The 16,221-nt window shown below is 47.9% G+C and overlaps 1 protein-coding gene across 2 annotated transcripts in view; it reads right to left on the bottom strand.

The window, feature by feature from the left end:
* Positions 1–16,221, bottom strand: part of LPIN2 (lipin 2) — a 560,786-nt gene that overhangs the window by 227,701 nt on the left and 316,864 nt on the right. For both annotated transcript variants that reach the window (XM_085605827.1, XM_085605826.1), the window contains exons 10-12: positions 2,647–2,740; positions 2,062–2,131; positions 1,865–1,954 (exon numbers count right to left, since the gene is read on the bottom strand). In XM_085605827.1, coding sequence (XP_085461953.1) covers positions 1,865–1,954; positions 2,062–2,131; positions 2,647–2,740 — 254 coding nt within the window. The remainder of the gene's footprint in view (positions 1–1,864; positions 1,955–2,061; positions 2,132–2,646; positions 2,741–16,221) is intronic.

A 16,221-nucleotide genomic window follows, 5' to 3' on the forward strand; every position in this document is an offset into this window, starting at 1 on the left:
ATATTTATGTCATTGTTTGGTAAAGCTTTGCCTGGTCACATTCAACCATTTTACTGTGTTATCAAGTGATTCAAGAGTTGAAATTCTCCCGGAAAGTGTGGAAAGAGATGCAGGTCAGTGGCTGGAGAAGCTGTGATCTTGATCTCAGGAGGAGGGACACACAGGGGATGCACATTCAGCTTACAGAGGCCCACTGATTTCATGAAGAGGATCTGGCTTCAGTGATGCCCATAAAATACAAAGAGAGGGGCCCCTCAGACCAAAAGGGACAGGGCACTGAATAGGACTTAAAAGTCAAATGTATAATTTCCTTTAGGTTCCTTATCTTTCAACCACTCCACATATATTCACATGCATAAAGACAGTCCTTAAGGGAGCACAAATTGGCGGTATATCGAAGTAATTATGAATTCAGTTTAATAAAAACATTCAATAAAGTATGCATTAAATTACAAATTAAAAACAAAAAAAATCTTAAAAGGGTAAACCTAACAAATTTGGTGATGTGAAAATTGGAAAAGACTCTTATAAAAATCACATGTGTCATAGAAACAATAATTTGTGAAAATACACAGAAACAACATATTGCAAAAACACAAATTCTTTGTCAGAATGTGGTTCTGCGTTACACAAATTTAACAACAAACAGTGATGTCCATGCAAGGCTACTTGAGGGGTCCCGGATGGCTGCTCCTTCCATTTCCATGCGGTGTATTTTGGGGAAATGTCAGGCTTTCTTTCAGTGTACCCAATTCTTACATCTTTATGTATGCACAGCTAACTGATGTTTCCTAATCCATGTAGTTCCCCACATGGTCCCTTAGTGTGGTCACATTTGGTTCAACATTGTCAACCTTGTGACCACCAAGACAATGGATGGGCATAATCACACAGTGGCATTTGCACAGAAACAATGAGTTGGGAGTGCTGTGTGTGGGTGCAAATGAGCTCGTGGGTGTGCAATAGCAGAGAAAGCCTGGAATCTTTCTTGAGGAAAAGCAAGGCTTGACTTCAGTATCTGTTCCTTCAGCTAAGTAAAAGCTCCTGGTCTTAAGAGATCGAGGAAGTCTGCATTCTGATCTCCCATGATGAAATCAGATTTATAGCACAATCAAGAATCCCTCTAAACCACAACAACTGCAAATTAACCCTGAAATCTGCATACTCAGTAAAACATAAGCAGCTAACACCATATGCATCAGGTACTCAAATTTAAACACTTGTTACCAGTCAAAGAAAGGTGGGTATTGACGGTCCCAACGCGCATTGAGAAAGGTCTTCACAAAAAGTATGCAAATACATTTCAGTTCTCATAACAATATACAAAGACCATTGGATTATACAAACCCAAACCTGCTTGGCTCTGCCTCTTTCTGAATCTTCTGCATCAGTAGTAGAAGATTTGCAGTTAGATGCTCCTCCTTCTGGAAAGCCTTAGACTCGAAACTAAAAGGACATTTCCAACTTCAACACTATTCTAAAACATCTCAAAACTAGACTTCACAAAATCACTAGATTGATGCATTTACCGACTTTCACCCTCTCCTATACCCCCCAGCCATCTTTGCCCCACCCTATTCCTTTGTAATGTGCCTCAAGAATTTAGCAATATATGGCACTCTTACAAATCTTAAAAACAGAAAATGGAAAGAGATGCTTGGGCACAATACACTGCAGCAGTCTTTTTAACAGCAACACATGATCACCTGCGAAACTCATTTTATTTACATCAGAAGGATGAGAAGCTGAGCCAACATTTCCAAGGAGACAGACCTTCGCGACACTGAAAATACATTTCTAGTCTTCGCGAAAAACACCAGAGTGTGTAAAGAAACGGATAGAAGGAATAGGGATTTTCCTTTACCTGTTTGGCCATGCTGTCTCTCTTGCGCCAGAACCACCATCTCCCAGACTTCTTTGGCATTTTCTCTTTCACCCAGGATTCAATGGTGTTCTACAAAAACAGAACAATTGTGTAAACAAATTGCACTAACAGTAGCTCACACATAGTCTTTATTACGCAATTCAGCCTTTGAAAAGTGTAATTTATATTACATTTACCTTGGGTAAGCTTTTCTGGAATACTTGCAAACTGAGAATCATGGGTGCAGCCAAGGCCCAGTTGTAGTACCTGTGCAAATAGATATTTTCTCACTGTAGCCACATTAAATCACCAAGCACAAAACTGCATTTACGAGATCAGTCAAAAAGTGCATATGAAGAAATTAGAAAATAGATAAGTACTATCAGAGATCAAAGAACATTAATATACTGTGAACAGGTTACACGGTTCATTATCTCTTAAATGACAAAAAAGTGAGGATTTACTAAAGGGTTACTTTGTCTAGCAATGAATAGATCACTCATCAAACTCCATGCTCATTCAAGTATATTTGTTACATATACATACAACAGCAAAGGAACAACTAAGCTGACTGGTGCATAATTACATTCCATAAAGAAGCGTGTTACGTCTTTCATTCCCACAGTACATTTTACACTGCTCAACTATCAAGTAGAGATGCATAAACAGCAAGCAAATATATGCAAGGTAGCCTAGCATTCTAAAATAGTTCTAAGAAGCATGAGCTAAATTCAAGCATTAGGTGCAGAAACAATGCATGTAGTGAAAGTATAATTTATTACCTGTTGTAAATTCTTACTACCAGATTAGGATTATCTATGATTCCAGGGTTTTCAGCAAACTCATGATAGGTTATGATATGTTCTTTGAATTTTTCTAAAAAGGAATAGAAAAACAAAAAAAGTTTTAACAGGTGATGTTTGAGAGCAAGCTACACTACACTTCACGGGTATCGCCTTAACCATAGCTTAACATTATTTCATAAACTACATGATCCTACAAGAACTGGCTTCACATGGTAAGCATTCAATATCTTTCTAATGAAAATCAACATTCTTAACGCGATTGTGTGATTCAAATGCAACAATTTTTCTGCACAGAGCTTAAAGGAAACACAAGAGCTGTGGCAAGGTCAGTAAGAAATTCCTGCTTCCTAATTTACCTCTCTATACACTAATGGCTAATAAATGGCTGTTTGATGGCTGAAAGAGATCAGACCTCATCCCTAAACTGCTAAGGTTTCAAATGTGCCACTTTTTCAGAAACTGAGTCATATTCAAAGAGAACTGTTCTTGACTAATGATACTCAAAAGCAGCCATTCATTTATACAATACAGTTTTGTCCAATCTTAGGCATCAACAACGCCTTATCTGGTAGAAACTTTATCTAGCCACAGATTCCTTACCTAGAATTATCCCCAGGCATAAGACAGAATCGAGAATATTTTTCTTGAGTAGTTGCCCAGCGCGCCAGTCAGTGGCATCGTTCGGCTCTGCGAGGCGTTGTCCACACCGGAAGTGGCGTGCACTGTGCTTATATAGGTGCCACCCCAGCATGCTGAATTCAGTTTCTTTACGTGACTTTCTAACACAGGCGCATGGAGCCACGAAGAACACTAATCACTGGTGTGGAAAACTAGGGCCCTAAAAGGGAAACAGCCCTGACCACAGAAATCCGTTCACACAGCGGGGATGATTGGTGGGTGGGTAAGGAATCTGAGGCTAGATAGAGCCACTACCAGATAATGCGCTACCAAAGTAATTTGTTTATCTGATAGAGTCTTCTAGCTGCAGATTCCTTTCCTTAGAATAGTTACCCAAGCAATACCTCCTCGAAGTTAGATCTGCGAAATAGTTTCACACTAGAAAGTCCTACAGAACTGAATGAGCAAAGCGCCCATCCTGACAGACATGAATGCCAAGGTAGTAATGCTTTGTGAACATGTGTAGAAAAGCTCATAGTGCTGCCTGTGAGATATCCAGAACCGGAACTCCACATGTTAATGCATTGGTCGCAGCATTAGCTCTTGTAGCATGAGAACACAAACCCTCAAGGGGCTGCGTCTTGGCAAAGGCGTAGCAGAACTTAATGCAGAGCACAATCCATCGGGAGATGGTCCATTTCCGCAATGACTTTCCCTTCTTCACTCCAACAAACCCCGCGAAGAATTGGTCGTCCACCCAAAACTCTCTCATGCGGTTAAGGTAGACAGAAAGGAAGTGCTAGTGTGTAGAATCAGCTTCTCTAGGTAGATGTTCATGGTATGGAGGTTTGGAGGACAAAGCCTGAAGCCCACTGACCCTGCAGGCAGATGTTTGTGCCACCTGGAAGGCTGTTTTGATGGTAAGGAGCCTGAGACGACAGTTGTGCAATGGCTCAAAGGTGAGCGCACATTACATAAGATAGGACTAGATTAAGGTCCCACTGAGGCATGATGAATGGTGAAGATGGAAACGTGTTCCAAACATTTCAAGAACCTATTTGCAACAGGGGATTTGACGAGGAATGGCTCTTCTGCCAACAGCACACAGGTTGCAATGGCTGACATATAGCCCTATAAGGTGCCCAAAGCAGAGGCCTGCTGGGCAAGAGAAAGGATAAAGAGAAGGACCTGAGAGAGGGGAGCAGAAAGAGGATCAACCTGTTACTCTGCACACCAGGCCCCAAACGTGCTCCAACGGCAGGCGTATATCCCCCAATGCACAGGAGTAACAAACCAAAAGGCACACGCTGTTCACGGACCGCAGTGCCATGCTGGTGTAAGAAAACATTTTCTTTCCTGCGGTATCCAGACTCTAGGATCCCCTATATGGTGGAGTGGTAGGGAATGTGCCAGGATTTGCAGAGGAGGTGGAATCTTGGACCGCCAAGCTCTCCGGGGTAGGGTGTGTGAGAGGCTGGTCTGGTATATGCTGTCCACTATTTAAAGTGGGCACCCTGCACGAGTCCAGACAATCCTTATGGTGATTTAAGAGGTCTCAGACAACCTTGGAGAGCTATCCAAGTGGTAGCTGTGGAGAGCAGTCATCAGGCTAAGTCCTGAAGGAGTGTAAAGCAGCTTGTTTAGCCAGAATGCAATCTTATTGTATAAATTAAACCAAAAGAGAACCATACAATAGTTATAAAAATAGGAATTTATTATATAACACTATCTAGTACGTTACATTATCTCCTACACGGAGATGGACACAAAGCGCACAATATTTAAGCACAGAAACAACACTAAATAGCACGAATACACAGTGGGCCCCCGGGGAGGGGGGGAGGTGGACACCAAACCATATACTAAGAAAGTGGCATAAGAATCACGATTCGAGTCAAGACGATGTCGAGAGGACGTAGAATCGCTGGGACCCCAAGGAACCACCCAAGGTGAGTAGATAGGGACACCACGGACAGCGGGTGCAGTGTGGGAACACGACCACGTGCTCCGTACAACTCTATGTGAAAGACGCGGTTGGAGTTTTAGAGATTAAGGACCCTTCCTAGTGGACTACGAAGAAACCCCATGGAAGATAGAAGGTTGGAGAGCCACCCTACCCATGGATGCCGAAGTACCCAAGTTACCCAACACAGGGAAGCCAGGTGCATAGGTGTGAAGTGGCATCGGAAACAGCAGTCGAACCCAATGGAGGACTTCGAAGAAGAGCCGCTGCTGGAAGGGAGAAGAATGTAAGTTGGAATCCAAATGTGGATTCTAGTTGAAGAGTACCTGAAAGCAGAGGGGACAGAGTCTGAGTCACGCGGGAGTGACCAGGGGCCGGTAGGCGAATGCCCACCAATGTCTGGTGCTTCAGGATATTTGACAGGGACCTTGACTCAGCAGCTGCTGGGACCAGGCGACGTGGAGGACAACCAGGAGCCGGATACGAGCTGTCCCACGAAGGATGTTGAGCGCTGAGGGGTCGGTGTCCGGCAGGTGTACCAACAAGCCTTGGCAACAACAACCCACGCAGAAGGTCAAGGGAGTGTACGGTTCAGACCAGCAAGGTCCAGGAGACTCACCACACACAGGGGAGTCAGGGCGAGCCTGGAGCAACCAGGGGAGCCCAAGAAAAGCAAAGTTGACTCTTAAAAGGACACACAGACCGGAGGCAAAGGAGTCGCAAGAGGACCTCGAGCAGCTTCACAAAACAGCAAGCAGGGAGCTTTCGGTGTGAGGTGGATGAAGATCTTTGTGCAGAAAGTCACCAGACATTGGGGCAACTCGGAGCCCAAAGCACTTATTAAGGAATTGCCAACAAGCACATGCACTTGCAAAAGTACGCGGAGCACAGGGGTTCGGGTATTGCAGAGTCCACGAGGGATTCTGACCTCAAACTTGGTGACAGAGCAGCTCGGGCCTCGAGAGACGTAGAAACCCACCTCCTGTGTTGCTGGACCCTTTGGAGTCCGTAGGAGCTCGGGATAAGCAGACGGGTCAACAGTGTTGCAGTGCCTGCGAATGCAGGGGAGTGACTCCTTCACTTCAAAGGAGATTATCTTCAGTTGTCTTTGATACTCCACATGTCCTGCACAAATCCTGTATGGTGCACAGACACAGACGATGCAGCAGACTGAGAGGGAGAGGGAGTCAGGCCCAAGCGGGGTCCAGAGGGCCCAGGCGGTCGAAGTGCAGTGGTTTCAGGTTAGAAGCTTGTCCACAATTAATCGAAGGTCCTACATCCAGGTAAACCTTAAGTACCCACGGTAGAGGGTTGGAAAGATTCATGGGACCCTCCCGGGGGAGGGTCTGGACGGGGGGAGGTTACTGCCATGTCCTCTGTCCAGTTTCGCGCCGGAGCCAACGGCTCCCAGTACTGGTTTAAACTGGACTATGTACAGGGACACCAAATGTGCCCCTCATGCAGACTTTCAGTCGCTGACAAGTGCACCCACCCAGCCCTAATACAATAAATCCTGACTGGGAGGTGGTCACACCTCCCTGTGACAGGATGGCTATTGTTTGCCTTCCCCTGCTTGAGCTTGGCTCAGCAGCAGGAGGGCAGAAATGTGTCTCTGGTCTGCAGCAACCATTTTGTGCTGTCTGGAGTTAGAAGGCTGATACCGGGAGCACCAGGGACCCCACGAAGCTCGCTTCTAAGGGGTGAAATCATACCTCCCAAACTGGTTACCGGTGTGGTGGTATGATTCCAACATGTTTGACACCATACACAATAGGGTTTGTTTCAGCCGTTTTAGAGTTGGTCATCACGTGGTCGCGTAATGCCCCTCTATATATTGTATATGGCAGCTTCACTGACAACCCGGGAGAATGGACTCCGTAGGCTGCAGGCCTGTCCTGCTCATGCAGGGGAACCGTCTCACATAGAACCAAGCACCTTACCTTCAGGATTTTCGGGATGTGGGCTGAAAGTTGCGTAACTTTGGATTTCGTCTGAAGAACGTTACCACTTCACTATATGGCTTCCACTCGTTTATCATAACGATTTTTCAGCTCATCGATCACACGACAGATGACTATTCTACTTTATTTCGACTAACGAATTTATATCGGAATTACCTCGCACCTTTGGTATCTTCATACTAGAGAAGAAAAGGGTGTTTTCGCTGATATACAATTATCATTATAAGCCTTGAGAAAGTCGTCTATCGACAAAACACGTGTCGGCTGTTTGTTTGTTATATCGACGTGTCAACATTTTGGAGACCAAGATTACTGTATACTGATTGTCTTATCCATTGCTTTGTCTGGAATTAAATATACCACTGACTAATGATAGTCAGTTAAGACTTTTTTTGTGCTGTGCTGCGTTTAAAATTGTAATATAAACTATGATAGGGATCCCCTGTAGGTCCAGTCATTTCCAAATCTGATGGGAGAAATGCTTGTAAATAGTTAAACCACCGGCAGTTGCTTGCAGTAGCATTCCAACCCATAATTTTTCTCTCACTGTGCCACTCTAGACAAAGGCTCACCTTATGCACATCAGTACTGTATAGTGTCCCCTACACATGGTCCACAACCACCCTCCTTGCTGCAGTAACAAATGTCAGTCGCGTTGTCTGTCAAGACCTGAACCGGTCTCTCCTTTATGGATGGGAGGGAGGCCTTCAGAACCAGCCACAGGCCAGGAGTTCTAGGAAGTTCATATGGAACTTTTGCTCCACTGGAGACCAAAGGCTCTTAATCTCCACTCAACTCAGATAGACGCTCAAAACCAAAGACGATGCATTTATCACCAATGTGTGCTCTGGGTGGGATAAGGAGAATGTCTTGCCACAAAGTAGGCTGATGTCCATCTGCCTCCACTTAAATTCCTGAGCTGCCTAATTTGATATGCCCATGCTATCCGAAAGACAACTCCAGTGTTCAGCCCACTGAAGGTGGAGATTCCATTATTAGGCTTGCGTGTGTCAGTGGGCACATAAGAGCAGCAGGATGTACAAGTTAAGAGTTCAGTAAGACAATAGAGCCCAGGATTGAGTCTGAAACATCAAGATCAGACCCTGGAAGTTCTGACCTCGCTACAGGGGTGGAAAAAGCCTTGAATGCTACCAAGTCAAGGATGGGGCCTATGAGAGGAATCCTCTGCATAGGCATCAGGTGAGACTTCAGCTCGCTGATGGAAAACCCCCGGTAAGTTTCCATCGAACAGAGATGGTCCGCAACGGACTGTGGTGAGCTGACCTTCAACAGCCTGTCACTGAGGCAAGGGAATCGGTGTATTCCTGACCTAGGAATGGGGGAGCAACCACCACCATCACTTTTGTAAACACTCGGAGGGCAGAGGTGCGATCAAAGGGTAGAACAGCAAACTTTAAATGCTTCAACCCCAGCACAAGCTAAAAGCAGTGTCTGTGGGATAGTAGGTCAGACACAGGAAACTACACATGCTGCAAGTCCGAGGACACCGTGCAATCAGCAGGATTCATGGTGAAAAGGACCTGTGGCAAAGTCAGCATCTTGTATTAGTTCCTCTGCAGGAAGGCGTTCAGAGGGCAAAGATCTAAAATCGACCTGAGCCCTCCATCTTTCTTAGGAGCCAAGAAATAGCAACACCACTCACCTTTCTGCACCTTCAGGACTCTCTATGGTCCCCTTTGGCCAAAAGCAACAGAACTGCCAGAAGAAGGATAGCGGCATGATGTACTTAAATTTGAAGTAGAATGTAAGGGGAGAAGGGCTGATGTGACTAGTGAATATTCATGGGGTAATATCTCTGAACAATCTGCGATGATCATCTAAAGTAATGTGCACCAGCCAGGAAGAAAGATCGAATTTCTTCTTCCTACTGGCTGCATATAACCATGGCAGGAGAAATCAAAGCAGCTTGACCACAATTGCAGGAGGCGAGAAGGAAAAGTATTATTGCTGTCCTTGACTGCGTGCACGACCTTTACCACCACTGTCTTCCTGAGCCTCAAATAGGCTGTATTGGCAGTAGCACAAGTTGTGAGGGTCACTGCTGGCAGCAGGAGACACCCCACAAATTACTTCTAAACTGCAGAACTAATGAGCCAGAAAGGCTGACAGGAGGGAGAAAAGAGGATTGACACGGACGGATTCGCTGGTGGGTGAAGCAAGGAGGAGGCAACACACAGGGTACAGAGGGAGGAGTGGGTGGGAGAAAAGAGGAGCAGCCATATGAGTAGAAAGTGGAAGGTATAGGAAACCGCGACAATGAGCAAATAGAAAGGCCAAAAGTTGTAAAATGGTCCCTCATGCTTCGGAATGGAAACACTCCATTAGAGGTGGAACAAAGCACCCAATTAGCCAACAGCATGAGCTGGGAGAAGCACTCCACTTCACTGATCCAAGATGCGATTGACAAAATCTCAATCCAATGACTAACATGCTGGACCAAAAAGGCTGACCGTCGAACGGGGCGAACTCAAAACCCACTCTCAATCAATAAATCAGGGGAATTGAAAGCGCGCTACTCACCCGTGAGGGTCCCAAGGTGCTGGGGGGGGGAGAAGGGGTTGGGGGGGGGTAAGCAGCTCCGTTCAGTCGAAGAGCCAGGTCTTGAGCGTCTTCCTGAAGATGTTCAGGGCAGGGGTGAGTCTGATGTCGATCGGGAGCTCGTTCCTGGTCTTGGCCGTGATGTATAAGAAGGCTCTTCCACCTGATCTGGCTCTGCGGATGCGCGGGGTTTTGGCGAGGGCGGGGTCGGCAGATCCAAGGTTTCTCTTGGGTGTGTGGAAGGAGATTCTCTCCTTGAAGTATTGCGGTTCGGTGTTGTGGATGCATTTGTAGGCGTGGGAATCTTGACAGTAATTCTCTCCTCGATGGGGAGCCAGTGGAGGTTGGTCAGGTGTTGGGTGATGTGTTTGTGTCGAGGGATGCAGAGGATGAGTCGGGCTGCAGTGTTCTGAATGGTCTGGAGTTTGTGGAGCAGAGACTTGTTGATTCCTGCGTAGAGGGCATTTCTGTAGTCCAGTCTGCTTGTTATGAGTGCGTGGGTGACGGTCTTCCTTGATTCAGGGGGGACCAACTTGAAGGTCTTTAGCAGGATGCAGAGGGTGTTAAAGCAGCTGGAGGCGACGGCGTTGACCTGTCGGGTCATGGAGAGGGAGGAGACTAGTACGATGCCGAGCTTCTGGACGTGGTCCGTGCAGGTAGGAGGGTTGCAGAGGACGGTGGACCACCATGAGTTGTCCCAAGCAGAGGGGGAAGGGTCAGAGGACGAGGACCTCTGTCTTCTCTGAGTTGAGCTTCAGGCAGCTGCTGCTCATCCAGGATGCAACGTCCTTCATTCCTTCCTGGAAGTTGAGTCTGGTGGTGACGGGGTCCTTGGTGAGGGACAAGATGAGCTGGGTGTCATCAGCGTAGGATACTATGCCGAGTCCGTGCTGTCTGACTATGGCAGCGATGGGGGCCATGTAGATGTTGTAGAGCGTGGGGCTGAGCGAAGGGGAGGAGGGAGATGGGTCGGTAGTTCTTGAGGTCCGTGGGGTCTGCTGAGGGCTTCTTGAGCAGGGGTCTGACTTCTGCCCGTTTCCAGTCGTCGGGGAAAGTGCCGCTCATGAGGGTGGTGCTGATGGTGCGTTGTAGTTCTGGAGTGATGGCAGTGGTGGCTCTGTGATAGATGTGCGGTGAACAGGGGTCCATGGGGGCCCCTGAGTGGATGCCTTTCATGGTTGAAGTGGTGTCTTCGATGGTGTCAGTGGTCCAGGAGGAGATGCTAGGCTGGCTGGCCTTGTTGGAGAGGGAGGTGGTTTCGGAGTCAGGTGTCTGCTCGTTTAAGTGGTCGTAGAGGCCCTTGATTTTCAGATGGCAGTAGGATCCAAGCTTGTCGCAGAGAGGTCCTGGGAGGAGGTGATGTTTGTGGTTTTGCTGGGGAGTTTGATGAATTCCTGGATGACACTAAAGAGTTCCTTGGAGTTGCTGGAGTTGGCGAGGATCTGGTTTCGGATAAAGGTCCTCTTGGTGGATCTGATTTGTTGGTGGTATTCCATCATGGCGTTTTTGTAGGTGGTGCGGTCTTTCGGTGTTTTGCGGTTTCTCCAGTTCTTCTCGAGACGTCGGCAGGTACGTCTGGATTCTTGGAGGTCGGTGGTGAACCAGGTGGCCTTCCTGGGGCGCTGCCTGTCGGCGTTGCGCAGGGGTGAGAGCTCATCTGCGCTGTTGGAGATCCATCTGTGGAGTTCTTTGGCTTCGAGGTTGGATTCGGTCAATGTTGTGGGGGCGTCACGGTTGGGGGCAGAGTTGAGCTGCTCCTCGGTGATTTTTCTCCAGTTCCTTCTGGTTTGGGGGCTGTTGGTTTGACGATGTTGAAGTGTACGCAGTGGTGGTCCGTCCATGGGGGTTGCGTAGTGTGGCTGAAATGGATGCGGTTACCTCCTGTGAAGATGGGGTCTAGGGTGTGTCCTGCCTTGTGCGTGGTGACGAGCTGTTTCAGGCCGATGTTGGCAAGGCTGTCCAGGAGGGTGGTGGAGTTGGGGGTCGCTGGGGTTGTCGAGGTGGAAGTTCAGGTCTCCGATGAGTATGTAGTCCATGGAAGCGGTGGCGTGGGTTGCGATGAGGTAGGCGATGGCTGCGGTGAACGGGGCGCGGGGTCTGGAGGGTCTGAAGGCGAGGGTGCCGCGAAGTGTGGTTCTTGGGCTGGTCTGGATCTGGAAGTGAAGGTGTTCAGTGGTGGAGGTGGAGAGTCGAAGGGAGCTCTTGTGTGCGATGGAGAGTTCTCACCCTAGGCGGTTGGGGTGGTCTTTCTTCTGGATCTTGTATCTGTCATGGATGGCGGTGGCGATGTCGGGGCGGAGGAGGGGTTGTCCAGGTTTCTGTAAGGAAGGCGATGTATGGTGAGAGGGTGTCAAGAAGGTCCCAGGTCTCAACGGCGTGTCTGTGCAGGGAGCGCACGTTGAGGGGCAGCAGCGGCGGCGGAAAAAGGGGCACAAGAGAGCAGGCACAACGCAGGGGCACAAAAGGATAGGCACAGGCACAAAAAATAAGGCACAATTTAAGCACAATAATCACAATACAGGGCTAAACAACAATACCTAAATAGGAACCGGCGGGTACCACTACTGGCGAGGCCATTCTGGAGCAATCAGGATCATTTTGGCTCTGTCCGGATACATCCTGTTGAGGACTGTCGATATCAGGAGAATGGGAGGAAACATGTATACCAATGTCCCAAACTAGTCTATCAAAAGGGCATTCCCCTTTGCCCCTGGTCGCTAGAACCTGGATGCGAAGTCTGGGGATTTTTTTGTTGCACTCATTTGCAAACTGGACTATCTGCGGATGCCCCCATTCTCTGAAAAGGTCGATTAGGATGTCATTGTGCAGAATGCAGTCATGCTGTTCTGCGAAATGGCTGCTTAGAGAGTCTGCTTGCGTGCTCTGGACTCCTGGCAGGTGGACTGCAGAAATTATTAAACCCCTCGCTAGGAGCCAGCGCCAAATCGCTTGCGCTTCCACCGAGTGAGGGCAAAAGCAAGTCCCTTCTTCCTTGTTTAAATAGTGCACTGTGGTCGTCGTATTGTCCATTTGGACCAGGAGCAAGTTGGTTTGAATGGCTGGGTAGAATGACTTGAGGGCTAGATGGACCGTCCGCAGCTCCAGCATGTTGATAGGATATGTTTGCTCCTTGGTCGACCACAGTCCCAGTGTCTGTAGGGTACCCATGTAAGAACCCCAGCCCTGGAGGGGAGAATCAGTTATGAGCGTTTGAGTGGGCGTGGTCGGATGAAGAGGGACGCCAATTAGTAGATTTGGGCGATGAGCCCACCATGGTAGGGATGCTTTCACAGCCTGAGATAGCTTGAGTCTGTTGTCCCAATGATCTGTGAATTGGTTCCACTGATCTTCCAGATTCTGTTGCAAAGATCTCATTCTCAATCTGGCATTGGGAACCAGAAAAATGCATGATGCCATGGATCCTAGAAGAGACACCATCGGTCTGGCTGATGGACTTGGGGTGTGCAGGATTTTGGCAAACTTTTGAGCAACTGATGATAGTCTCGCCTCCGAATGTCACACTTTTGCAACCTTTGTGTCTAGGGTCACACCTAGGTAGTGTAGCCTTTGGATTGGAGTTTGGATTGACTGCTCAATGTTGATGTGGAGACCCAGAGATCATAGGGTCTTGACGCAGATTTGATAGTGTTCCTTTGCTTGCTCTAGAGAGGAGCTTTTTACCAGCCAGTCATCTGAATATGGGTAGACGAATATTATTTTGCGTCATAAGGTTGCTGCTACAACTGCCATGCACTCTCGAAACGTACGGGGAGCTGAATTCAGGCCGAAAGTTAACACCTTGTTCTGTTAATGTCTGGCTGCCACTTTGAACAGCAGGAATTTCCCATGTTTCATGGCTACTGGAATGAGGAAATCAGCATCTTGCAGATCGATGAAAGACATCCGGTCAACCTGCTGGAGTTGGGGGTATATTTAGTGGAGCGCCAACATTCAGAATTTTTCCTTGCAGATATATTTGTTTAGGAGACATAGGTACAGAATGGGTCTGAATTCTGTAGATAGGGTGTTTTTCGTTACGAGGGACTACTGGTAGTATACACCTACTCCCCGCTGTGAGAGAGATACCGCCTCTATTGCATCTTTGCGAAAGAGAGTGGAGACTTTGCTCTGCAGCAGTTTCAGCTGATGGCAAGCAGCATGTGAAGGTGGAACTGCCGTAGGTGTAAGTCGAAAACGAACGGAGTACCCATTTTCTACACTATCCAAGACCCATTTGTCGTTGGTTATGGTGCGCCACTCGTTAAAATACTTGGAGATCCTCCCGCCACCACCCTCTTCACCGGAGGAGGAAACAGTGACGGGGGAAGCGTGAATTCATTGTTTGCCCAGTGTCTTGGAGGAACTGGTTATTGTTGTGTAGCTCCTCAGCCACGTGCTGAGCGACATGGCTGGTAGTGTGGTTTTGCCTCTGCTGCTGTGAAAACCAGTGAGGGCTTTGAACCCTCTGATGGTCTGGTCGCCGGTCATAAGGCCTGTACCTGCAGCGAAACTCCTGATTTCTCTAGCGCCATGGCCTTAAGAGTATCTATCTCTGCCTTCATTTGAGCCATTTTGTCATCCACATGTGACCTAAACAACAAGGTGCCCAGTGAAAGGTAGGCTTAGTATGCATTGTTGAGTCTCTGACTTCAGAGCTGTCAGACAAAGCCATGAGAAATGTCGCGTACACAAGCGATGTGAATAGTCATGAGCCGCAATATCTGCCCCATCTGCAGCTGATTAGCAACTAAACCGCCTTCCTGTACAATCTCCTCAAAGTCTTGCCTGTCTTCTCTGGGAAGTTTATCTGATAATCTGGCGAGTGAGTCCCAAAGAGACCTATCTTACCGTCCCAGTAAAGCTGTGGCACTAGAGACTTTCATAAATAAGGCCGAAGTCCTGCATATCTTCCTGCCCAAGGAATCGAAGTGTTTGCTATCCTTACCATGAGGTACGGAGAAGAGGCCGCCACTGAGTGAGTTTTCTTGGCTGCAGCGATAATTACTGAATCTGGTGGAGGGTCAGAGAGTAGATCTAAAAAGTGTTGCTCGGGCACCTTGTATTTCTTTAAAATGCCCTGTGGAGCAGTTCAAAGGGAGGCTGGAGTAAGAAAAATATCCATAGCTGGTTGGGTAAGACCTGGGATCAGAGGCAGCAATAGACGTGAGGAGGACCTATGATGTAAGATCTCGAAAATGACCAAAAACGTTACAGGGGGAGTTGGAATGTAAAAATCAAGTTTGGCAGCCCCCCTAACCAATACCTCACTGAAGGTATTGAGGTCATCTACTGGGGATATTCTCACTGGCGGAGTATCAGTAAGGGGATGTGTGTGTCTGATGGTGTGAATTAGGCCACCGAACAGGAGTAGAAGATCTTGGTCCGTCTCTATAGCGGACAAGAGTAGTAGATCTTGGTCGGGGTCTACGATGAGATCTACTCCGCGACCTGGTTCTGTCACGGCCAAACAAGCTAGAGGAGTCTTGGCTCATGGAGGTGGTCTTTAAGAAGGTGTCTGTGGAAGAGACCTTGAAAGTGAGTATGCCTGAGAGTACTGAGAATCTGGACTTCGTGCAACAAGCCACTTGCAAACACTCTCGAGCCATCAGGAAGATAGGTGGGTGGACGCCTCTGCTAAATGGTGAGTTTTTTGTCTTTGCCCAGAAGTCTGTGTAGAGGCTCTTGTGGAGGCAGGAGAAAACATTCCTTCCCTGATCAACCTCTGCTTAAACCGGTCACAAAGTCTTGGAGAGGAATGCGGCCTTGACGTCTACCTATGCTTCACCACTGGTACAGGGAGATTTGGAAGATGCCTGTCTCTACGTCGGGCAGAGTGTGGCTGCCGGTGACGGAAAAGTACCTCTAGACGTCTGCGTGCCGCAGATGGAGGTGTATGGCTTGCCATCGATCACCACCGGGTTGATGTCGACAGAAAATTGGTATGTCTTGACATCAATCGTTGCCTGGTTGATGTCGATAGAGGAGGCCTCGACGACGAACACCGTCTGGTTGGCGTCAGCATGGGTGCGAGTCTTGGATCGACCGTCTCCTGGTTAACATCGGTAGATGTGATGAAGGGCTGGATGCCAAACGGTGTCTATTTGCCATCGATGGGAGACGTTTTTGAAAAGTTATTGAAGCAGACTATGCTGCGCTAAGCCTCGATGCCTAACGGCGATGCTCTGCAGTTAACTGAGTGCCCTGCAAGTGAAGTTGGCTCGCCGTTGAGCGGTTAAGCAGCTATGAAGATCTGCGGCGTGGACTTAAGATGCCTTCAATGAAACTCTTCTAGGTGAGTTTCTCAACGTCGGTCTAAGTTTTTTCGCCAACAGATGTTGCAGGTGATGGGTGCCCAGCTGGCACCTTCGACGTTGAGTCCAAAAGAGAACAAATAGGTATTTTCTCACCTTTGGAGGTGGATCTCGTTCTCTTCTCACACATGGTTGGAGA

This window comes from Triturus cristatus, chromosome 5_1 (assembly GCF_964204655.1).
Source record: "Triturus cristatus chromosome 5_1, aTriCri1.1, whole genome shotgun sequence".
In the NCBI taxonomy this organism is placed as follows: domain Eukaryota; kingdom Metazoa; phylum Chordata; class Amphibia; order Caudata; family Salamandridae; genus Triturus; species Triturus cristatus.